The 26,006-nt window shown below is 39.6% G+C and overlaps 1 protein-coding gene across 5 annotated transcripts in view; it reads left to right on the forward strand.

Moving 5' to 3' along the window:
- Positions 1–26,006, forward strand: part of patj (PATJ crumbs cell polarity complex component) — a 390,366-nt gene that overhangs the window by 255,576 nt on the left and 108,784 nt on the right. For all 5 annotated transcript variants that reach the window (XM_072574241.1, XM_072574240.1, XM_072574242.1 and 2 more), the window contains 2 exons: positions 10,005–10,096; positions 19,857–19,926. In XM_072574241.1, coding sequence (XP_072430342.1) covers positions 10,005–10,096; positions 19,857–19,926 — 162 coding nt within the window. The remainder of the gene's footprint in view (positions 1–10,004; positions 10,097–19,856; positions 19,927–26,006) is intronic.

Below are 26,006 nucleotides of genomic sequence, written 5' to 3' on the forward strand. Positions count from 1 at the left end.
AACTAGCCATTTGGATACAGAACTGGCTCAAAGGTAGAAGACACAGGGTAGTGGTGGAGGGTTGTTTTTCAGACTGGAGGCCTGTGACCAGTGGAGTGTCACAAGGATTGGTGCTGGGCCCTCTACTTTTTGTCATTTACATAAATGATTTGGATGCGAGCATAAGAGGTACAGTTAGTACGTTTGCAGATGACACCAAAATTGGAGGTGTAGTGGACAGCGAAGAGGGTTACCTCAGATTACAACAGGATCTGGACCAGATGGCCAATGGGCTGAGAAGTGGCAGATGGAGTTTAATTCAGATAAATGCAAGGTGCTGCATTTTGGGAAAGCAAATCTTAGCAGGACTTATACACTTAATGGTAAGGTCCTAGGGGGTATTGCTGAACAAAGAGACCTTGGAGTGCAGATTCATAGCTCTTTGAAAGTGGAGTTGCAGGTAGATAGGATAGTGAAGAAGGCGGTTGGTATGCTATCATTTATTGGTCAGAGTATTGAGTACAGGAGTTGGGAGGTCATGTTGCGGCTGCACAGGACATTGGTTAGGCCACTGTTGGAATATTGCATGCATTTCTGGTCTCCTTCCTATCTGAAAGATGTTGTGAAACTTGAAAGGGTTCAGAAAAGATTTACAAGAATGTTGCCAGGGTTGGAGGATTTGAGCTACAGGGAGAGGCTGAACAGGCTGGGGCTGTTTTCCCTGGAGCATTGGAGGCTGAGGGGTGACCTTATAGAGGTTTACAAAATTATGAGGGGCATGGATAGGATAAATAGGCAAAGTGTTTTCCCTGGGGTCGGGGAGTCCAGAACTAGAGGGCATAGGTTTAGGGTGAGAGGGGAAAGATATAAAAGAGACCTAAGGGGCAACTTTTTCATGCAGAGGGTGGTACGTGTCTGGAATGAGCTGCCAGAGGAAGTGGTGGAGGCTGGTACAATTGCACATTTAAGAGGCATTTGGATGGGTATATGAATAGGAAGGGTTTGGAGGGATATGGGCCGGGTGCTGGCAGGTGGGACTAGATTGGGTTGGGATATCTGGTCTGCATGGACGGGTTGGACCGAAGGGTCTGTTTCCATGCTGTACATCTCTATGACTCTATCTACAAGCCTTTACCCTGTGCTAAATAATGTATATTTTTTATTTTGACTCAAGTATTTCCCCTCTTGTTCCCATTCTCTGATTTCCTCGCTAAACTTCATCTTACCACCTACTTCTCTTCCTTTAAAATCCTGCTTTACTTCTGAAAATAAAGTTTAACATTGACCAGTTATGTAATCTGGAGTCTTCAGAGTGCTTTCACTGAACTGGAATGCTCCAGTGACCCTGCCACCTCAGTGCAAAACCCATCCCCGCCCTCAACATTGGCACTGTTAAAAGGGCGTTTGTATCCTTATATATTGTGTACATTTGCACAAATACACATGGCTGTAACCTGATCTGGGCTGTATGATTAAAATGTTGGACTAGAGGCAATTTATTGCCAAGAAAATAACCTTTTGAATGAATTCTCATTCATTTTCAAAGCTTCAGTATTCAGTTGACTTTTCGAAGCACTCAAAAGGGAAGTGATATGCAGAACCAACACAACAGTAGTTTGATTGAGAACTATTTCATGTAGAAATAATTGAACGAAAATGAAACTGAAGATGCTGGAGAAACTCAGCAGATCTAGCAGCATCTGTGGAGAGAGAAACAAAAGTAACATTTCAAGTCTGAAACCAGTTGTTTTCAGAACTGAAAGGAGCTAAAAAAAATGGTGGTTTTTATGCTCTAAACATCAACTAAGTTTCTCCAGCACTTTCTATTTTTATTTTATATTTTCAGCATTTCCAATATTTTGCCCTTAGTATTTAATGAAATTGTTTTCTTTTTGGATTGCAAATAATTTATTTGTTTGTTTTTATGACTAATATTAAATTGAACAAAAAGATGGAAGGATGATGAGTTGGCATCTTATTCCAGATCAGACTGTGCCTGACATCACCTCTTTATTCATGTCACAACACTAACAGTAGAAAAAGGAAATGGATGCTTTAGTAAATTGAAATGACAGCTTAAAGAAAATGATGCTGATTCCTTTACAGGTCCACGTCCTCTTGTATTCGTTATGCATTTTTGCTGAAAGCCTGATAACTTTCCTGCTCAGTAGTAGCTGAGGGAAACTGAAACTATTCACTGCATCAGCTTAGTTGTGTTTGCATTGTAATCTCTCATCATTGGCTGCTGACTGAATACAAAATGAGGACTGCTTGATAGGTATATTCACCACAGGCTACTCTGAAAAGCATAGCTTTTGCAATGATTTTAAAAATTCACAGTGAAAGACCATCCAAATTTCCAACTTTCCAGATCATTGTTCTTAAAATGCACTATATTCATACATCTAAATTTGTCTTTTTTTTTGTAATTTGGCTGCCTCATCCAGTATTTTAATTTTAATTTGAAAAACTAATTTAAATGCTAGTATTTGCAGAAAGATTGGCAATCTATGTACTTCAAATGTTTAAGGTCTTTGCCTCATGAGACAAATGAAAATTTGCAATGTTCGACTAGATTTATGATTGACTCAGCTGTTTTCTTACAATGATATATGTACCCCTGTGTTACAGTTCTCGTATAATGGTGGTGCTGTAATTAGATATGGATTTTTGCTGACCCTGACCACCTCTATTTGGCTCTCATGAGGTTTTGCATCTGAGTGTAGTCAAGTTGTTGGCTACCATTTGGTCATCAATTAAAATTGATGGACCTATAATACCTTCTTTTTCTCAACAAAAGGACATAAATTAGTTGAAAATCATTACAAACTGACATGCTGTGGCAGTCTGTAAATTGCTTATTTGCATTCTTTTTAGTCTCTTTGGTTTTTCAATATAGCAATTGAAATATAATGAAAGTAAATGCTTAAAAAATAAAGAAGTCTTGCAATTTGGCAATGTGGTGAATATGTGAAGAGAAAGAAGCAATCACTGCTTCTTTAAGTTCATTTATTATGTTCAGAGACAAAATGGCAATCTCAAAGTCTATTATTACACTTGCCATACATATAAAGTTTCAGTCACACAGAATACAGAAATGCTTCAAAAAATATCAAATATTAAAAGGAAAATCCTGCAGCCACAAATTCTAAGAATATCATCTTGGTAAATAGTAAGAGAGGATAAATTATTCTGATCAGCCCAGATGCTAGAATCTCTCCCCAATACTTCTCAGCTTTCTCTTGGCCCATCACCTAATATTTGTTATTCAAAATGCCAGCTGTGGCTAAGTTGATAGTACTTCCATCTCTGAATCAGAAGGTTGCAAGTTTAACTCCAGAGTTTGAGTGCACAAATCAGGACTGACAATGTTGCATTTTTTCAGTTGAAGTGTTAAATCAAGGTCGCATCTGCCACATAAGCTGTTCTATTACACTATTTTGAAGAAGTGCAGGAGAATTAACCATAGCCAGTATGCATCCCTCAATCAACACCATATAAAATAATATTGCTGTTTGTGGAATCTTGCTGTGGAACAACATCGAAACAATGATACACTTAAAAGATACTTCATTCGCCATAAAACAATTTGGGACATCTTATGGAAATGAAAGATGCTATATCAATGCACTTTTTCAAAGAGAAATACCATAACCAAAGATATTGGAGCTCACAATAATGAACGCTTAAAAAAAAATATAACTTGCTAATTAACCAGGCCTTTACAGCCTAGAGACCTTTATCAAAAGAAATAAGACATATTATTCTATCAAGAAACACCAAAGCATTTATTACGTTCCCTCACTGAAACAATAAATAAGGATATGAAAACAGTAAGCTTGGCTGAGCACTTAGTCCAGTTAATAAAATTGACTGTGGGCAGTACTCCTCTACATCTAATTATTATTTGCCACAAGAAACTACAAACCATTGCCTGGATTGACCATTTTTAATTTATCTCAAATTTCAGAACTATTACAATTTGGTCTGGTTTAGAAGTATATTACTATCAACAGATTAACTGCTTTCCATGATTGCCAGTATTCCTTACTCATTTTCAAAATAGGCATGTTTTATCTGTGAGACTTGCTTATTTTATGCAACAGGCCCAACCAACAAGGCAGGCAATCTGTTTGCATGATTGCTGGAAGTTTTATATGATGGTATGGCCATGAGTATTTCTTCATTTGCTTTCTCCACCTTTGTGGGATCGTGTGTATTGTTTGTCCAGTGTTTCATCGGAGTCAAGATAAGTAACTTCTCCAAGCCCCACAATGAAAGTCTGAATGTTTTCTACCATGGGTTCTCCCCATAGCCACAGTACCCTAGCAACATTTGTGCTCCAGGACGTAGCATCTGCTCTTTCTGGCCAGCTGCCACTTTCTGCTGGAAATGGCAAAGCACCTGACTGGCACATTCAAATGAAGCATGTCAGTTCAAATCCTCTGACTCTCATTTCCACTCAAATTACCAACTGCTCCCACTGGCTTCCAGCCAGGGATTAAAATCAGCTCACCACTGTCAGAGAGTTTTTTTTTAAAAATGTACAAACATTTCCAAAACTAACCAATCACCATTTCTATTTAGAAATAGCCACCAACCAATAACAGACAAGCACCACAAATCCTGCAGAATTGAAGATTTTTAAACTATTTGAAACCATTCACTTGGTTTGAACTTGCCCAGTTTATATCCGTATAAATGCATTCATAACATCACTGACAAATAAAAAAAACTCTCCTTCTCTTCACGTAGACCTAGTGGCCTGTTCAAGTGATCTTTTAAATGATTCAAATTATCCAGTTATTTCTGTGCTATTGAAGAGAAAATTTTCTAGCTACTTATTCTGAATTTAAATAGAGCAGAACGTTTACATTGTCAATTTGTTGTTTAGCCCCCAGTGCAAACATGCTAGGTTCAATAAGCCCATCCCTATGGTACTCTTAATTCCTCTGACATTTTCTCGTCATTCAGACATCTTGCTATCCTCCACACCCCAAATTCTCTCATAGAACGCTTGCCATCTAAAACTCCACAGCGGTCTCTACACCAAATTCTCCTCTCAGACCTTCCAGTGATTAACTACCTGTTCTTTGAAATTGTGATCTACAAATAAATAATCCTGGCTGATTGTGTTTTGACTTTTCCTTTCTCCTGTATTCAAGTAAACTTGTATCACACAAGGTTCTCCAGAGTCACCCCTCCATCTCACTGTTTTTGTGAAGTTGTGCTAACTCTGAGATTGCAACTGAATAAAAAGTTATCGGACTTGTTCTTTGCATTTTTTTATATCCTCATCTTGCTCCCTTTCTCCAATCCCAGTGTTCTTCACTTTCTGTTCCTGGAAAACAGCTTGCCCCTGTTTCCTCACCAGCATGTTCTGAATTTCAAACTTCACGTCTCCGCACCAATTGCCGCATTGCTGTTAGTATTGGCATCTTTAACTATTGATGTCCTCATCCCCATTAATGTTTTATTTTTCCCTGGCATTTCCAGTGGTACTTAGCAGCTTTGCAGCGTTTAATGTTTAAAGGCTGGAAGTTCATCAAGATAGAGTACTAGGCTCAATCATCTTCATCTGCTTCATTAGTTATCTTACTTCCATAATCAGGTCAGAAATGGGGATAGTTATTGATGAATGCACTATGTTCAACATTGTTCATTATAGTGGAAAAGTACAGCAGCACTTTTGACTCTGACTCTCCAGCATCTGCAGTCCTCACTTTCTCCTAGCATTCATGATGGCTCAAATAGTGAAGCATTCTGTGTTCATAAGCAACACATGAACATATGAATTCAGAGCAGAAATAGGCCATTGTGTGTCAAGTCTGCACTGCCACTCAGTAAATTCATGGCTGCTCTATTAATGTTATAAATTTCAGATTTCTGTCTAGCAGCAATAATTTGATTCCCTTGCCAAGTAAGAATCTATCTACCTGGACCTCACCCACCTTTTGAGGCAGAGAGTTCCAAATTTGAACCCTGTGAGAGAAAACAAAGTCTCCTCATCTAAAAGAATGACCACAAATTTTAAAATTGTGTTCCCCAGTTCTGGATATTCACCCAGAAGAGGAATATCCTTCCATATCTACCTTGTCAAAACCATTCATGATCTTATACGTTTCAATGATGTCACCTTTCAAGCTTCTAAACTCCAGTGGAATCAAGCTCAGTTTCCCAGTCTTTCCTCGTAAGAAAACTAATGATTACAGGTCTTGTTAAAATCCTCTGAAAGCACCTCCAATGCAGTTATATGCTTCTTTAAATACAGGGTGTTCAAAATGTGTTCTCATCGGTATCCTGTCCTGTATAACTGAAGCAATGCAAACTTTCATTTTCAGTTTCTCTTGTGATCAAGGTTATCTTTCCATTAACTACCTGAATCTCTTACATATCTGCATATTAACTTGTTGTGACTCATGCACTGCAACATCTGAATCCCTCTGCGCCTCAGAATTCTGTAGTTATTTTCCATTTAAATACTTCTCTGCCTTTTTTATTCTTCCTGCCAAAGTAAACAAGTTCACATTTTCCCAAATTCTGCTCCATCTGCCAAATTTTTGCCCAGTTGTTTGAGTCTACATTTTGTAAGTCATCTTCACAACATACTTTTTCCTGTATATCTTAGTGTCACCTACAAATTTAGCTATTGTGTCTTTGTTCCTCTCATCTGAGTTATTGATTTAAATAGTCAATTGTTCAGGTTTCAGCACTTAACTCCTGCAGGACCCCACGTGTCACATCCTGCCAATCTGAGAAAGACCAGTTCCTACACACTTGGTTTTCTATCAGCTTGTCTGCAAGGATGACCTGGATAACATTCAGGTTTAGACTGATAAATGGCAAGTAACATTTGCACCACAAAAGGTACCAAACAATGACAGCCTCAAACAAGAAAGGATCTAAGTGCCACCCCTTGACATTCAATGGCAATAACATCACTGAATTCTGCATCCTGGGGGATTACTACTGGTGAAAAACTGAACTGGATCAGTCGTGGAAATTATGTGCTTACAAGACCAGGTCAGAGGCTAGGTATTCTGCAGTGAGTATCCCACCTTCTCTTTACCCAGTGCAAATCTATCAATTACTAGGCTCAAGTCAAGAGTGTGATAAGAGTACTCTCCACGTGCTTGGTTAGGTGCAGTTTCAACAACACTCTGGATGCTTGACACTGTCCAGAACAAAGCAACTTGTTTAACAGGCTCTTCATACATTACCTTCAGCATTCACTTCTTTCACTACCTGTGCATAATGACAGAAGCATGTGTATCATATACAAAATGCACTGCAGTAACTCACCAATGTTCCTCCAGCAACACCTTACAAACCCTTGACCTGTACCACTTAGAAGGACAAGGGCAACAGATGAATGTTAATGCTACCACCTGCATGTTTTCTTCAACCTGACTATTTTTCTCATTCATGGGATGTGAGCATTACTGGCTAGGCCAGCATTTATGTTGCCCATTCCTAAATGTGTGAAGGGCAATGGGTCATTGGTGTAGGTCTGCAGTCACATGTAGATCAGACTGTGATAGGGATGGCACATTTCCGTCCGCAAAGAACATTACTGAATGGGCTTCTTGATGAGCAAATGATAGTGACTTCTTGGTCACCATTAGTCTGGCTTTTTATTCCAGAATTTTTATTGATGATTTCAGATTTCACCATCTATCATATCACCTTGTCTCTAGAATATTAGCCTGAAATTCTAGATTGCTAGTCCCGTGACGTTGCCACTTCATGACTGTTCCACAAGCTGGGAACCTGGAACAGGTTTCTCTATGTTACTGCTGGGTTAAAATCTAGGAGCTCCCTTCCTGAAAACAGTGTTGCTGTATCAATACCCTGAGGACTCCAGCGGTCCAAGAAGGCAGCTCACCACCACCTTCTCCAGGCTGAAAGCTCAATAGTTAGTGATATCCACATCACACAAAGAAATTTTTAAAATGTTTGAGGACAACAGACCTTGTCTGTTCCAGATGAACTATTTGTTTTTGAAACACTATGGTTGAATGTACTGTGCTTCCCTCTTCATTGTCAAGTCCTCCTCCTATGTGGCCATCATTATACAAGTGAAGAGCATCCTGCAACTTATTTTATGGACTTAAACTGCCTCCTCAAGTCGTTTGGCTCAGTGATAGTCCTCTTGACTTTCTGTTAGAAAATTCACTCCCCACTCATGAGCATGAAAGCATAATCCAGGTTATACTTCAGTGCATTTCAGAGAGATACTGCATTGTTAAATGAGCTGACCTTTCAGATGAGATACAAAGCATAGGCACTGTCTGCCAATTTTGATGGATGTAAAGGATTCCATGGCATTTTTTGAAGGAAGATCATAGTTCTCTTGATGTCTTAATCAGCACTCATGCTTCACTGGTAGCAAAGTAGGTTAAGTGGTCATTTATTATACTGCTATTTATGGGACTTTCTGTGCGCCAATGGACTGTCGTAATTGCCAACAAGTGATTACATTTTGTAAGGTAGCTCATTATAATATCACTTTAAGGAGCCATTGTTTGACTAAATAGAATCAGGCACCCTTCCTTGAATTATATTATCCTCTTTTTGTGTGCACAGCCAGTTCTATGGTTACTCAGATAAAGATATGCAAAAACACCCTGGCAATGTTTTTCTACAACCTCTACCATGGGCGGGGAAGGTACAGAAGCCCAAACACATGCACCAGCTGGTTTCGAAACAGTTTCTACCCTACTGTTGTTAAATACTGAATGGACCCATAAATTCTTAACATTCGCCTGTATCTGCGTTTTTGTTTCTGCTGCTGTTTACCTGTTACTTATCTGTGCTACTTAACTCTGTGATCTGCCTGTATTGCTAGCAAGACAAAGCTTTTCACTGTGCCTCAGTACATGTGACAATAAGTTCAATTCAATTCAATTCAATCTAAGTAATGTTCTAATAGGATAGCTTACCAGTAAAATGTATAAACTAAATTACCAAGATTGCCAACAACTCAAATAATAAGCCTGTGTTTTTGTAAAAGAATTATAAGATTGCCATTATAATGGTGTTTTACTGAAATTATATTCAACTGAGAAATTCTTTTACAGTCTTTGGTAAGGTTTTTTTTCCAACATGAATGATTTTCAATAACAGCTTTTCTTGTCTGTATTCTGAAACTACTGAGAAGTTAGATGAGTAATTTCCAAACCACCTGCCATCAAAGCATGACATCACAGAAATACTTGCATTTTTTACACCATGAATGAAACAAGATTGTTTACAACATTGAGGATATCTAATCCATATCTCGTGCCCTACCATGCGAGGCCCCGTGAATGTCACTCCCTTAGCACTGATTCCACCCCATTTTGCAATTCTGTTTGATCCAGAACTGAGTCTTAAACTTTACATCAACAAATTGTTTACTCCCATATTGACAATACTGTCTACTTCTGAAACCCTACTTACCACCCATTGATTTCTTCCTAATTGATTTTGTATCATCATAAACTCCATTTTGTTCACAAGTTGTGCATGTATGCTGTCCTAGATTAGTGGTGCTGGAGGAGCACAGCAGTTCAGGCAGCATCCAAGGAGCTTCGAAATCGCCGTTTCGGGCAAAAGCCCTTCATCAGGCTGATGAAGGGCTTTTGCCCGAAACGTCGATTTCGAAGCTCCTTGGATGCTGCCTGAACTGCTGTGCTCTTCCAGCACCACTAATCCAGAATCTGGTTTCCAGCATCTGCAGTCATTGTTTTTACCTCATGTATACTGTCCTCCAGTCCGAAAAAATTTCAATCCACACTGACTTCTCAGTCCATTTTCAGTAACTTGGATCTGACTGATTTCTTCTGTTTCTTATATCAGTACTCCCCTCTAAAATCTTGAGACCTTCTGACTACTGTAATGCAAGTTCCGTAAAAATGAAAAATTCCACAATGTTAAGTAATACATTCTCTAAATTGTAATTACTGGAAGTTGCTATGTTGTTTAATTATTTCAGTAGCCAGTATATTTTCTAACTGTCACTCATTAGCTTTTTAATTTTTCAGATTAATAGCCAGATACTTTATGGAAGAAGCCATCAAAATGCATCAGCAATTATAAAGAATGCTCCAAACAATGTCAAGATTGTCCTGATAAGGTAACAGCATTGCAGTCATTGTACGTGTATTGTTTTATCTAATCAATAATCAGTGCAGAAATTACGGAAATGTAGGACCTGACATTAAATCCTTATTTGAATGAAAAACTTGGAATCTTTATTGCATTCAAAATTGTTATTTGATATAAAATGCAAATTTGTATTTATAATACAATTCTGCCATCATTACTTGTCATCAAATCTCCTCATCCACCAAATTATCCCACGGCCAGCCTTCCCTCTGTGCCCTGCCCACCAGCCCCCTCTTGACCTGACCTAACCTGTCCATCTTTCTTCCCACCTAACACTTCCAACTGACCAATCACAATCACCTCCTATCTACCCATCACCATCGCACCTACCTTTCCCCTAGCCCCACCCCCCTCACTCTATTTATTTCTCAGACCCCTTTCCCCTCTCCCATCCTGATGAAGGATCCTGCCTGAAATGTTGACTCCCTTGCTCCTCTGATGCTGCATGACCTGCTATGCTTTATCCAGCTCCACATTTTATCAACTCTGACTTTCCAGCATCTGCAGTCCTCATGATCTCCATGATATTTATCTATCAAATAGTCTGTGTAGAACCATGTGATGCTGAGAATGAATTAATCAAAATCTGATGCACTTAGAATTTATTAAGTGCTGATGTTTAATGTAATTAAAGTGTTTTCAATATTTTATTAGTTGAATCTGGCCCATATAAGACACTAATATCTCTAGATTGATTCCAATTCTCATTAACTGATTTTTATTGTTGATGAAGCCATTGATCAGATCAGCTCAGAGTTGGTTTCTAAATTTCATTGAATTCTGTCAGTTTTGTCGATATAGTGTTATAATCGCAGTTGATAAGACCATGAGAAATAGAAACAAGAGTAGGCCATTCAGTCCCTCAAACCTGCTTCGCCATTCTGTAGGATCATGGTTAATCTGATATTCTTCACTTGCAATTTCCTGCCCTTTCCCCATTACCCTTGATTCCCCTGCTGATCAAGAATCTATCTAATTTGGACTCAAATATATATAAGGACTTTGTCCCCTCAAGTGTCTGTGGTAAGGAGTTCCATTGACTCACAACCCCCGAAAGAGGAAAAAAGTCCTCCTCATCTCAGTCTTAAATTGGCGTCCCCTAATTCTAAGAATACATCGTTTGGTCTTAGACTCTCCTATGAGGGGAAACATCCTCTTAGCATTTACCCTTTAAGTTCCTTAAGAATCCCCTCACATTCTTCTAATGGGTAGAGTCCTATCCTGTTTAATCTTTGCTCATAGGACAATTCCTCTGTACTGGGGATCATCCTAGTGAACCTTCTTTGCACTGCCTCCAATTAAACTCGTATCTTTTCTTTAACAAGGGGAGCAAAACTGCTCATAATACTTCTAATGTTGTTTCACCTTCACCTTGTACATTAGTAGTTGGACTTCTCTAATCTTATACTCCAACTACCTCCAACATTACAATACACTTCCTGAATACCTGTTGCACCCAATGTGTTTGCTTTGGGGTTTGTGAACAAGTACACCAAGTCCCTTTGTGTTGCAGCTTTCTACAGGTTTCTCCATTTAAATAATACTCTATTCTTTTATTCTCCCTTCTAAAATAACTTCAGATTTGCCCACTTTATACTCCATTTGCCAACCTTTTACCCACTTTCTTAACTTATCAATCCGTTTTGAAACTGTTGTGCTGTTAGGTCCCTCTCACAATCTGTCTTTCCAACTACTTTTGTGTTGTTTGCAAATTTGGCTTCCTCTGAGTTATCAATATATATTGTAAACATTTGGGTTCCAGTACTTATCCCTATGGAACCTCAATGGTCAGAGGTCACCAACCTGAAAGAGATCCCCTTATCCTCATTCGCTGTTTCCTGCCCATTAGACAGTTCTCTATTAATGCCAATATACTACCTTCAACACCATGTGCTCTTATCTAATGGTTTAACTTTCTGTGAGGTACTTTCAAACACCTACTGAAATTCCAGATATAGCACACATCGACTGCTTCCCTTCCACCTAATCTGGTTGAGACTACCTCGGAAAACTGTGATCAAATAATCAGATATAATTTCCCTTTCATGAAGCCATGCTGCCTATGCTTGATTAGATTATAATTTTCCAAATGTTCTATTATTATTTCATTAATAATTGATTCCAATATTTTCCAGTGATAGATGTTAGGCTGTTCGGCCAATTGTTACCCACTTTTTGCCTCCCTTCCTATTTGAATAGGGTGTCACAATGGCAGTTTTCCAATCCTCTGATACTTCTCCAGAATCATAAGATTTTTGGAAAATTACAAGGAATGCATCCACTATCTCTGTAGCTCCCTCTTTTAATCCTATGGTGCAAGCCTTGAGAGCCAAGGAACTTATCTACCTTTTGCCCCATTAGTTTGTTTAATGCTACTTCTGCAGTGTGGGTAATGGTACTTAACCCTTTCCCTGTATGCTTTCATATTAATGGTTGGTTCAATGTATCTTCTACTATAAATACTGGACAAGTAAGCTGTCAGAGTGAAAACTAGCATCACCATTCTCAGAAAAATTCTAAAAGAAGCTAAACCATGTCTTCTCCTTAACATACAGAATAAAAGTGTAGAAATTAAACTTAAAGTTATGCGTTATTATTAACAATAGCAACCAGAATTAGTTTATCAACAGTAATGTATAGTAACGATAAAGGAATAATTATTCACAAGATAATGAAAAGATGGACCAGATTGGGAGTGAGGGCTAAGTTCTCAGTGACAGTGGAGCAGAAACTGTCAATGAAAATTCATGCGTATTAGTGAGATTTTGAATATTGTCGCAATGTACAAGCAGCAGGAATGCACATTTTGAGAGAAATTATACTATGATTAACAAAATGCTCTGAAAATTGTAGCTGATCAAACAAATTGTGAGTTTGCAACTGTCTTGGAGTGAGCAGTGTATACAGAAAAACATTTTCGGAGGTTCAGGGATGAAAACTTCTTTCAAATAGTGAGTGTTAAGAATTCAAAAATATCTTTAACATTGTAGAATCATCTAACTTTAAAAGGGACTGAAAACATTTCAATTTTCACATATTACAAGAAGGATGGGCATAACAAATGTCGAGATCGCAGAACGCATTACAGACACCAATGGTAAAATGGTGGTCTTGCAACATAGTAACCAAATGATTAGAGCACATTACAAGTAATTTACCAGAACTGACTGTTGATGAAATTCAAACAGATAATAGAAACTGAAAAGGCACCATCTTCTCCTGCTCTCTTGTCAGTATTCCTCAGTCAACGTTCCCTCCATGACACTCTAGTGTAATCCACTATCACCTGTAACACTGCCTTAACACACATCAACACCACCACTCTCGCTTGCCCTTGGCTCATTCAGATGCAATTGCAGGTGTGGTAATGATTGCTGTATCACTTGCTTCCTCCTCATTGTCCAATACATCTTCCAGATGAGCCCATCTTTACTTGTACTTTTATCGATCTAATCTACTGTGGTCACCTCTCACAATGCGATCTCCTGTACACTGATGAAACCAAGCATAGATTGGGGTGATTCCTTTCCAAAGTACTTGCTCCCTGTTCATAAGAAAGGCCCTCAGTTTCCAGTTGCTTACTATTTCAACACATCATCTTATCCTCATGCAAGCATTTCTGCCCTAGGCCTGCTGCAGTACTCCACTGAAGTCCAATATAAAACGGAGAAACACCACCTCATTCCTCATTAGACACTTTACAACCATCTGGACTAAAGAGCTGAACAAAGCATAATCCCATTCATCCATTTTGATTTCATCACCCCACCCTATACCCCTTCCCCATCTCTCTGCCTGGTGTGCGCTTAGCAAAGCCAACCTATTTTCTACTATTCAGACCTGTTTTTTGAGGATGTAACTCTGAAGATGGACGAGGGAGATCCAGTAGATGAAGTGTACCTGGACTTTCAGAAAACTTTTGATAAAGTCCCACATAGGAGGTTAGTGAGCAAAATTAGGGCGCATGGTATTGGGGGCAAAGTACTAGATTGGATTGAAAATTGGTTGGCTGATAGGAAACAAAGGGTAGTGATAAATGCCTCCATTTCGGAATGGCAGGCAGTGACCAATGGGGTACCGCAGGATCAGTGCTGGGACTGCAGCGTTTTACAATATATATTAATGATATAGAAGATGGTATTAGCAATAACATTAGCAAATTTGCTGATGATACTGAGCTGGGTGGCAGGGTGAAATGTGAGGAGAATGTTAGGAGATTACAGGGTGACCTGGACAGGTTAGGTGAGTGGTCAGGTGCATGGCAGATGCAGTTTAATGTAGATAAATGTATGGTTATCCACTTTGGTGGCAAGAACAGGAAGGTAGATTACTACCTAAATTGAATCAATTTAGGTAAAGGGGCAGTACAGAGAGATCTGGGTGTTCTTGTACACCAGTCAATGACGGGTAAGCATGCAGGTACAGCAGGTAGTGAAGAAGGCTAGTAGCATGCTGGCCTTCATATCAAGAGGGATTGAGTATAGAAGCAAAGAGGTTCTTCTGCAGTTGTACAGGGCCATGGTGAGACCACACCTGGAGTATTGTGTGCAGTTCTGGTCTCCAAATTTGAAGAAAGACATTCTGGATATTGAGGGAGTGCAGCGTAGGTTCACGAGGTCAATTCCTGGAATGGCGGGGCTACTTTAGGCTGAAAGACTGGATCGACTGGGCTTGCATATCCTTGAGTTTAGAAGACTGAGAGGGGATCTGATTGAGACATGTATTGAAGGATTGGACACTCTGGAGGCAGGAAACATGTTTCCGCTGATGGGTGAGTGCTGAACCAGAGGACACAGCTTAAAAATACGGGGTAGACCATTTAGGACAGAGATGAGGAGAAACTTCTTCACCCAGAGAGTGGTGGCTGTGTGGAATACTCTGCCCCAGAGGGCAGTCTCTGGATTCATTTAAGAAAGAGTTGGATAGCGCTCTCAAGGATTGTGAATCAAGGGTTTTGGAGATAAGGCAGGAACAGGATACTGATTAAGGATGATCAGCCATGATCATATTGAATGGTGGTGCAGGCTCGAAGGGCAGAATGGCCTACTCCTGCACCTATTGTCTATTGTCTATTTACAGCCCTATCACTCCTCTATTTCCATTAGTGCTCCCTTAGTTTTTTACTAAGGCACCCTCACCCATTCCACATGCTGTTTCTCCCCTATTTCAACTGCATAAAAAAGTGTTTTTCTGACACTCTGAAGCAGTCACTTTGCAGAGATAAAAGAGTTGAAACATTAACTTTGTTTCCCTCACTGCGGAGCTACCAAACATGCTGAGATACTTCACTGCTTTTTATTTTTCAAATCTCCAGAAAATGCCATATTTTGATTTTCCATTAGAGCAGAAACACTTATCTGATTTCACCCACCCACCCACCCTGCAACTCAAACTGATAACATGCTCCAGTTGCTTTTCCCAGGATTTACCAAATCTGAGTTGCTGGTTGATGTAGATTGTCCAACACTGTGATCTTCATTTAATATGCTGATCAGTCTCAAGAGCAATATTGTGCTCAGCTTCATACTTTTCTGGTTCAAACACATGCTGGCTATGCAAATAATTTGCAAGCCTGTATACTGGTTTCAACATACTTCCTCTTGATGCAATTTGCCATTTTAACTATTTCAAATGTTATTTTTATTCACGCACACACTTTTACAGGATGTCTTGTTGGCTAGGCCAGCATTTCCTGCCCCTCCCAAGTTGCCCTGAAGTTGGTGCTGAGGTTTCTGATTTTGGTGACTGTCTCGATGTTCGTACACTACTGGTTTTTTTTGTCCTCACGCTTAGTAATTTACTGGACAGATCTTCCTCTCGCAGTCCATTGACCAGTGAATGCTGTCATTTCTTAATGTCTTTGACATACCATGGTCATAATAGGGTGATATGATTGGCTAGAAGAAAGTGAGGACTGCAGATGCTGGGGATCAGAGCTTAAAATGTGTTGCTAGAAAAGCGCAGCAGGTCAGGCAACATCAACTGAGAAGGAGAATCGACGTTTTGGGCATTCCTGAAGAAGGCCTTATGCCCGAAACGTCGATTCTCCTTCTCCTTTGATGCTGCCTGACCTGATTTGATTGGCTCACCTATATAGAAGGTTATGGTACTTTCCTCGAACTTAATTGAAGCATTATAGAAGAGAAAGGCAAAATTATGCTTTTCTACTGAAAGTTATGCTTTTGAAGCAAAAATTACAATGTGAAGAATGATTTTCTGGCATGAAAATCGAGGAATATGATCTTTTGAATGAGAAGGCAAATGTAAGTGTAGGTGAAGGGTTACAGATCTCATGTACAAGATCAAGTCTGAACAGATGATGGCTAATCATATTCCACCAATAACAGCAGCCAACTGGTGGCTCATGGAGCATAAATTGAAATGTCTGCTGTTCTGCAGTCTGCTGCCTCTAAATGCAGTCTGCTCTACATTGAACACAACTTGTCTTCAGTAATGACATTGAAAATTGTCCTGTGTATAATTACATTCCCCATGACTTAAAAACATATTGAGGTAGATGTTTTGCAAAATAATCTATCTATGGTTGCTCATGATTCATACAATAGCACATTTGTAAAAATATAGCCACAATTATGAGGACCCCAATAACTGCAGAGGAAGCAATTGATCAAAAACCATAATACTATGTCATTTTATTGCAGTGTATTTTGAGAGTTTGACATTTGTGAAAATAATAAGATTGTCATTGCATGCTGTGCAATAGTATATTGAAATATGGAATTGAGCTGGAGAGGTTGTGAAGGACTGAAAGGATTAAGGACTGCCATTAATTAGTGACACAGCTGCACTAAGCTATCTGAATGACATTACTGGATCATTCTCTCGCTCACCCACTCTCTCTCTCTCTGACATAGAAAATAAAAAAAACCTTTCATTATTGAGCTTGGCACATGAATCTTGCACCTGAAAGCCTTAATATGTTTTGAGTGAATTGGAAAGGGCAAAATTTCCAAACAATTATGAGCTCATAAAAAGACATTCCCAAGTCTAATAAGCTGTTTTTTGGCATATCTTTGACCATATTGGAATGCCTGTTTTTTTTTAAATGTTTGTTTATTGCAAGCACAGTATACTAATTTAAAAGAAATACAAGTAAATTGCTGCTCCTCTTGGAAGGAGGGTTTGTAGTCTTAGACAATGAGGTGAGAGAAGTAAAAGGGCAGACGTTATACGTCTAACACTTGTATGAGAAGGAAGTGAAGTGTTCGGGGTAATTGCAGGATGCACCAGAGCATTGCTGAGGGAATGATCCCTTTGGAATGGTAAAGGAGAGGGGGAGGATGTGACAGCAGATCATATGTTAGTAGTGGCATGTGATCGATCTCCAGAATGGCAGAAAATAATTATTTGTTTACGGGGGTGCTTGTGGGGAGAATAGAGAAGGGGAATCTTATGCTGTCAGGAGGGAGACGAGGGAAGAAGTGCATTAAATGGCTTGGACTCGGTTCTTGATTAGTAAGAGGATCATAGATTACAGGGAAAAGGCAGGAGAATGGGGGTTGAGAAACATACCAGGCATGATCTAATGATGGAGCAATCTCAGTGGACTAAATGGCTTAATTCTGCTCCTATATCTTATGGTCACGTGGATATGTATGATGACTCTGCTAACCACAGTGGTGAATGAGTCCTTGGTCAAGGGAAGATAAAGACTCATTAGAAGGGCTGTGGTGCAGGGCTACATTACGTGAACAGATATACTGGAGGTGGAAAAATTGAAAGAATGGAATCCCTACTGAGTCCTCCTCACACATTCACACAGCCTATTTCTGACATCCCTTATCCTTAACTTCTCTACCTTCAGTTTTGTCCACAAATAGTCATTAAAAGCTGACTAACTCTCACAACTACCTCACCTACCCTTCCTCATGCCCTGTAACAGTATGATGGCACTTCCAAATTCATCTTCCTGTCCTGCCCCCTGTTAGCATCCGCCTGTGGGAGTCCAGCCCACTCCTTGATCACCCCGCCAATATCTAATTCTCTTCCCAAACCATCTGCACATGCAATCACAGAAGATGTAATGCCTACCCTTTAACCTTCTTTCTTCATCTAAGGTTAGAAGAAATTCCTTTTAGAAGAAGCATAAATTTACTAGTACTTAATTTAATTTTTTTCTACTCTATGGATTGTTCACAATGTGGTTTTCTGTACTTTGGGAAGACCAAACACAGACTAAGTGACTGATTTTGCGGAACACCTCTTCTTAGTCTGCAAATGTACCCAAATATGTGGCTACTCATCATTTTGGTTTGTGGCATTGTTCCAATGAAACTCAATGCAAGCTTGATGAACAGCACCTGGACTTAATAACCTGGATTCAAAGTTGAGTTCAATGATTTCAGAACGTGAATTCGACCCCCATTTACTTCAGTGTGGATGAATGCATGCCTCTTTATTACAGCCATTACTACACCCTTTGTCCTTTGTTATCATTTAATCTCTCCTACCCTTTACTCTAGGCTCGACCTTAGCTTTTGTTCTTCCTCTCCCTTGCTTCTTTCTACAGCACGTAGCCTATCACATTTCTTCCTTCCTTTAGTTCGGAAAAAAGGTCATTTTCGACTTGAAACAGTAACTCTGACCCAGATATTTTGATCAGGTTTGAAAACTCTTTTTACAACCCTGGTCAAATTAAAAATGACCGCCTTATTTTCAGATGACATCACCGTTACAGTTTTTTGGATAGGGGTCTTCTATTACGAACCTGCCCAGGAGTCCTTGAATCATTAGAGATCATGCCCCCTTTTGCAGCAGTAACTATGCTGTGTTTTGTGATTTAAATGTCCAGCAGGATAGTCAGCCAATTTGATAGCTAATGTGACTGGGATGACTAGGATACCAGGTGGGTGAAAGTTTAGGGTGACTGATGGGTAAGGGTGATAAAGTATTCCTGATTGCTAAGGTGCCAGGTGGGTGAGATGAATGGTGCCAGGTATGTAAAATTTGTCAAATACTAGGTGAGTAGGATATCAGGTAAATGAATGAGTGCTTAGGATACAATCCAAACATTTATTCATATCTGTCTCAAATATCCTCTAACCTTCGGGCCTTGGTGGTAGACAGTACCAAAGATTTACTCACCTTTGAGGGAATTCACTTCCCTTACTCTTTGTTCCAAATGATTAGAACAGAAATTGCTTGAAATGCTCAGCAGGTCCAGCAGCATCTGTGGAGAGAAATCAGAGTTAACGTTTTGGGTCAAGTGACTCTTCCTCAGAACTGAGAGACAATTCAAAGATTGTGAACAATAGTTTTAGACTCTCCAGGAAATATCATCTCAACGTCCACCTGGTCAAACCCCAGAAAAGTTTTCTTTTGTCAATGGGATTATTTTTCATTCATTTTGATCTCTGGGGAATACAGGCCTAGTTTATTCCTTTTGGACATTTCTTGCCATCCCAAGAGTCAGTCAAGTGAACCTTAGTTTCACTACATTTCAGGCATATATATAAAAGATGGACAGGTTCTTGATTAATCAGTGGATCAAGGACTACATGGAAAAGACAGCAGAACAGGGTCCAGAAATGTAATCAGTCTTAATTGAATGGCAGAGCAGTGTCACTGGTCCAACTAATCTAATTCTGCTCCTATATCTTATGGCCAGCGATGAGGAAATCAAAATCGCTCACACTACTCCAGTTGATGCCTCACTGAAGTCCTGTATGATTTTAGAATTGTATTTCTGTTTTCTTTCTTTTATGCAGAAACAAAGATGCGGTTAACCAAATGGCAGTTACTCCTTACCCTGTACCATCTAATTTACATGCTGGTGAGGTAAGTACATTGATCGGATTGCTATAAATTTAATGCAGTTGCTTTTCAATAGTTTGAAAGCTGTCTAATCTGGTGTGTGAATGTGAAAGTTTGTAATGAAGGTTAATTGTCAAACATTCAATATAATGAAAGAGATTGCAGAAAGCCAGATGAACCTTTTTTATAAGACTGCTCCATCACCATTCTTATTAAGGAAACAATTTTGGTAATTTGTCAAATGCAATAATTGTGGCTTTTATATATAAATTCTAATCCAGGAATGATCTTTAAATGAGGTTTAGAAACACATTCTCAACTCATCTTCGATATGAGAATGGTCGCATTTATTGAGCAGTATTTTTTAGCTCTTGATATCTAATCTAATCTAAATGCGCAAAGTCAATTCTGTGGATGTGAAACCAGTGCAGGTATGAACAAATATTAGGAAATTGTACAAGAAATGCTCAGCTGCTCACATTACCTGTGGCTTGTTATAATTGAGCTTCATGTCCCTAAAAGTTCCTGTTCACAGGCAGTTGTATAACCTTCTGAACGAGGCCAATCTGAGAAATGCTTTGTCAATGTCAAAATGAGTTCCAGGTGGCCACAGTAACCATCTTGCACATGGCCCAACATCTCCTGTTTATCTGCAGCAACATGAGGTCTAATTGGGGGAAAAAGACTTCCTGCAATTTAGTGTAGTGGCATTTCCTTTCATTGCATTTCCTTAAATGTTTTCCATTACAGTTAAATAAAATCAATCCTTGCAATGAACTTGAATTCTAGAGCCAGAGGACCTCTAACAAAATGGATGCAGTTGAAGAAGGCCATTTTATTTTTCTGCTCCACTGCTAATGATACATAACCCAAAGTCCTACAGAAATGAGTTCCTTTCATGCATTACCATCGGGTAACTCCGACAACACTGGCATCTCCCCAACAAATTGGAAAATTGAATCGATGTTTTATTAATAGATTCATAGGAAATAGGTGCAGGGATCAGCCATTTTGCTTTCAAGCCTGCACCACTATTCAATATAATCATAGCTGATCATGCAATTTTAGTATCCCACTCTCACTTTCTCTCCATAGCCATGAATCCCTTTAGCTGGAAGGGTCACAACCAGCTCTCTCAAGTATATCTAATGAATTGGCCTTTTGCTTTCAGGGAGCAAGTTCCACAAGTTCACAGCTTTCTGAATAAAGAAATTCTTCCTCATCTTAGTCCTGAGTGGCTTACCCCTTATTCTTAGACTGTGACCCCTAGTTGTGGACTTCCCCAACATCAGGAATATTCTTTCCGCATCTAGCCTGTCCACTCCCATCAGGATTTTATATGTCTCTATGAAATTACCCTTCATTCTTCTAAATTCTAGTGAGTACAAGGCCATTTGATTCGGTCTCTCTTCATATGTCAGTCCTGTCATCTGATAATCAATATGGCGGACCTTTGCTGGCTTGCCTCAAGAGCACAAATGTCTTTCCTCAGACCAGAAGACCAAATCTGTACACTAAGCTCAAGGTCACCTCTCCCAAGGCCCTGTATAACTGCAGCAAGACATCCCTACTCCCCTAGGTAAATCCCCTCACAACAAGACCAGCATGCCATTAGCTTTCCTCACCACCTGTTGCACCTACATACCAATCTTCAGTGACTGTTCCATCATGACTCCCAGGACTTGTTGCACCTCACCTTTTCCTAAACTGCCCATTCAGATAATAATCAGTCTTTCTGTTTTTGCCATCAAAATGGATAACCTCACATTGATTCACATTATATTGCATTTATCAAGTATTTGTCCATTCAGCCAGTCTATCCGGGTCATCCTGCAGCCCCTTAGCATCTTCCTCACAGCACAGACTGCCACCCAGCTCATGTCATCTTCAAATTTGGAGATATGGCATTCAATTCCTTCATCCAAAGTCATTGATATACATTTTGAACAGCTGGGGTCCCAGCAGTGAACTCTAGTACCCCATTTGTCACTGCCTGCACTCTGAAAAGCACCTGTTTATTCCACCATTTTGCTTCCTGTCTGCCAACCAGTGTCAATCCATGTCAAAGCATTGCCTCTGATACCATGAGCTTTAATTTTTCTTACTAATCTCTTGTTTGGGACCTTGTCAAAAGTCTTTTGCAAGTCCAGATACACAGTATCCACTGATTCACCCTTGTCCACTGTACTGGTGACATCCTCAAACAATTCCAGAAGATTTGTCAAACATGAATCCCTCCTGACTTGCACTGATCCAGTCACCGTTTTCCAAATACTTAATTATTACATCCTAAGTAATTGACTCCAGCATTTTTCCAACCACAGATGTTAGCTTAACCAGCCTACGATTCCCTGTTTTATCTCTCCCTTAATTTTTAAGAAGTGGGGTTACATTAGCTATCCTCCAGCCCATTTTATATGGAATGCATGAAAATGATCACTGACGCTTCCACTATTTCTGTAGCCACTTCCTTAAATATACTGGGATGCAGAGCATCAGCCCTGGGGACCTTTTGGGTTTTAATCCCATCAATTGACCAAATACGAATTTCCTTCAGTTCCCCCTTCATGTTTGACCCTCTGTTCACCATCATTTCCAGAAGGTTATTTGTCACCTCCTTAGTGAAGACAGATCCAAAGAATTTGTCCAAACAGTCTGCTATCTCTTTGATTCCTGATGAAGGGCTTTTGCCCGAAACGTCGATTTTCCTGCTCCTTGGATGCTGCCTAACCTGCTGTGCTTTTCCAGGACCACTCTAATCCAGATTGCTATCTCTTTGTTGTCCACAATGAATTCACCTTATTCTAACTATGAAGTTTTCAATCAGCATGTTCAGAGATTGTTGTGATATACCTCTAGAGAAGCTAGGACTTAAACTCCGGCCTTTTGGCTAAAAGGTAGGGACAGTACCAATGGGCCACTTTCATATTTTTAATTAGCCTGTTTGGACTTGTTATGACAAATATCTGAGGCAGGTGGGATTTGAAGCTGGGTCTCTGACTCAGAGATAGGGACTCTACCATTGTGTCACAGGAACCCCTTGCCCAGATGTATCTTGTCCATGAAAAGCAGAGCAAATCTAACCAGCCAATTACCATGCTATTAGTCTAGTGTTGTTCATCAAGGAAGTGATGGAAAGGATCGTTGATAGGGTTGTCAAGTAATACTTGCAAAAGCATATACTCAAATTCACTGTACATTGTGATGTGTCGTTCCAAATTTCCCTTCATAGCATATTGATATATTTGGTGGTATGTAAAGCCAATGCTGTTATGTACAGTTACTCTTACAGTTGTGAAAAGAAATTCATTTTTCCATTCCGCATGAAAGCTGTACATTTTTGGTTTCTTTTTTGATAGTGCAGGTTCACCATTTATCATTATTGCTTCACCTTGTAGTTAATGACTTCACTCTGTTGGTTGGTCATGCTGTTTGTAGGCCTCTGAATCTGTACTGTGGAATATCCAGAGCACTGCTGATTATTTTCAAGCTGGGGACATGAGAGGTAACTTCAGTGATCATGGTTTGTTTCAGAGTCTATGATTGGCTTGTATTGCCTGCATATTGGGAATGGGATGTGGCAGAGATTTAGATTAGATTAGATTAGATTAGATTAGATTACTTACAGTGTGGAAACAGGCCCTTCGGCCCAACAAGTCCACACCGCCCCGCTGAAGCGCAACCCACCCATACCCCTACATCGACCCCTTACCTAACACTACGGGCAATTTAGCATGGCCAATTCACCTAACCTGCACATCTTTGGACTGTGGGAGGAAACTGGAACACCCGGAGGAAACCCACGCAGACACTGGGAGATCCTGGTAATTTTTCTTCATCCTGCATAGAACTATTAAATAGGCAGCTGAAGAAATAAGAAAAAAAATGCAGATCTGTAGAGAATGGGCAGAGGAACTGAACTGCCCTTGCAGAGACTCAAGATCATGAGGCTAAGTAGTGTCCTATGTTTCTATTACTGTAATATACTTCTTCACAATTCAATTCCTAGTTTACTACTTACTGATTTGCTTGGAATGCCATGACAAACCTTATTTTACCCTGCAATGATAGTCCATCTGGACCAAACTGAAGCACTGCGCAACAAAATGGCAAAGTCTGTCACGAACAATCACTAGCTACAATCACTTCTGGAAGTAGAAGTCATGCAGCATCTTGACAATTAATATACATGCAGTGAAGGAACAGTAGGCAGGCAGTGATGTCAACTGTCAGTGACTTGGCAATCCATTAGTCAGTCAGAGACCTTGGATCTACAAGATGCATTGTGTGTCTTAACAAGTCTCTTTGACAGTAACGCCCAAACACGCAACTTCTAGCATGTTGAAGGACAAATGCAGAGGAGACATGGGGATACCACTGTCAGCCAGCTCCCCTCCTGGTCATTACAATCCTAACTTGGAACTGCTGTCACATTCTTTGAATGTTGTTGAGTCAAAATCCTGGAACATAGTTCCCAACAGAACTGTGGTTGTTTCTATACCTCAAGAGCTGTACTGGTTCAGGAAAATAGCTCATCACCATTTTCTCCAAGGAAATTAGGAATTGGAAATGAATGCTGGCCTAGTCAACAACACCAATATCTCACGAATAAATTCTAGAAAGTGTCCTCAAGTCACATTTGATCAAGTAATTGAAAACAAAAATGCATTGATCCTTAATACAGATTATGGAAATTTGCATTAACCATTATTTGCCTGTATTTTAGAAATTGTTGGAAAAATTCAGATGAGAATCATTAGTTTCATATCTACTGCAAAAGCTTTTAGGTATCATAGAAGTTTTAGCGAGATGGTATTGTTTAATCTAGAACAGATTGAATTTCAGGACATTTCATTCTAGTTTTTCAAAAGAAAATGATTTTGATCCATTGTGAGACCCATGTGTTTTTGGGGAAAATATGGTTTTTGGTGTGATAGTCCGATAAAGAACTAGGTTTCACTGAAAAAGTATTTCCAGTAGGGTTCCTGGATAATTATAAATGATATTGTGACCACATTGCCTTGAAGAAAACCTTTAGAATAATAAAGGGTCAACACGTTAATTAGAGGACTATGTCTGTTGTCTGTTTCAAGAAGATGCTTTATGACTTGAGAACAATCTGGCTACATAAAGGGGAAAATCCACTGACAGTAAACAAATGGACAATGGATGGAATTGGGAAAGGATTCAAGTTTCTAAAATATTAATCAAGTATTCTGTACTTAAAATGGTGCACTGAGAACAACCTCACTCTCAATGCCAGCAAAACCAAGGAAATCATTAACTTTCAGTGGGATGTTACTCATGCCTACCTACACATTAACAGCACAGAGATGGAACAAGTCAAGAGTGTTAAGCTCCTGGGAGTGGTCATCCACAACAAGCTTTCTTGGACTCTTCATGTGGACGCACTCGTTGCAAAGGCCCAATGTCTCTTCTTCCTCAGGCAGCTGAGGAAATTTGGCATGACAGTGAATACCCTTGCCAACTTTTATAGGTGCGCCATCGAGAGCATTCTGTCTGGATGTAACACTACCTGGTACGGCAACTGTACCATTCAGGTTCGGAGATAGTTACTGAGAATGGTGAACTCGGACCAGACAATCACAAAGGCCAACCTCCCATCCATAGAATCCATCGACCAGGCCCACTGTCAAGGAAAGGCCGCCAGCATTCTTAAAGATCCATTCCACCCTGGCAGTGTTTTTCTACGACCTCTACCATCAGGGAGAAAGTATAGAAGCCTGAACACACGCACCAGCCGGTTTCGCAACAATTTCTATCCTACTGTTGTTACAACACTAAATGGACTCACAAACTCTTAACATTTGCCTGTACCTGTGTTTTTGTATTTGCTGCTGTTTACCTATTACTTGCTATCTCTACTACTCGACTATGTGAACTGCCTGTATTGCTTGCAAGGCAAAGCTTTTCACTGTGCCTTGTTACATGTGACAATAAATTAATTTCAATTCAACTCTTGGGAAGAGGGCACATTCCTGATTCTCTGGACAGAATGACTTGTGTGTTTATCAATTCTATGTCTCTTCGCCTTGTATGAAATTCTTTTTCCCTCACCAACATGAGTAAAGAAAAATAGAAAT

The sequence above is a fragment of the Chiloscyllium punctatum genome, chromosome 7 (assembly GCF_047496795.1).
Source record: "Chiloscyllium punctatum isolate Juve2018m chromosome 7, sChiPun1.3, whole genome shotgun sequence".
In the NCBI taxonomy this organism is placed as follows: domain Eukaryota; kingdom Metazoa; phylum Chordata; class Chondrichthyes; order Orectolobiformes; family Hemiscylliidae; genus Chiloscyllium; species Chiloscyllium punctatum.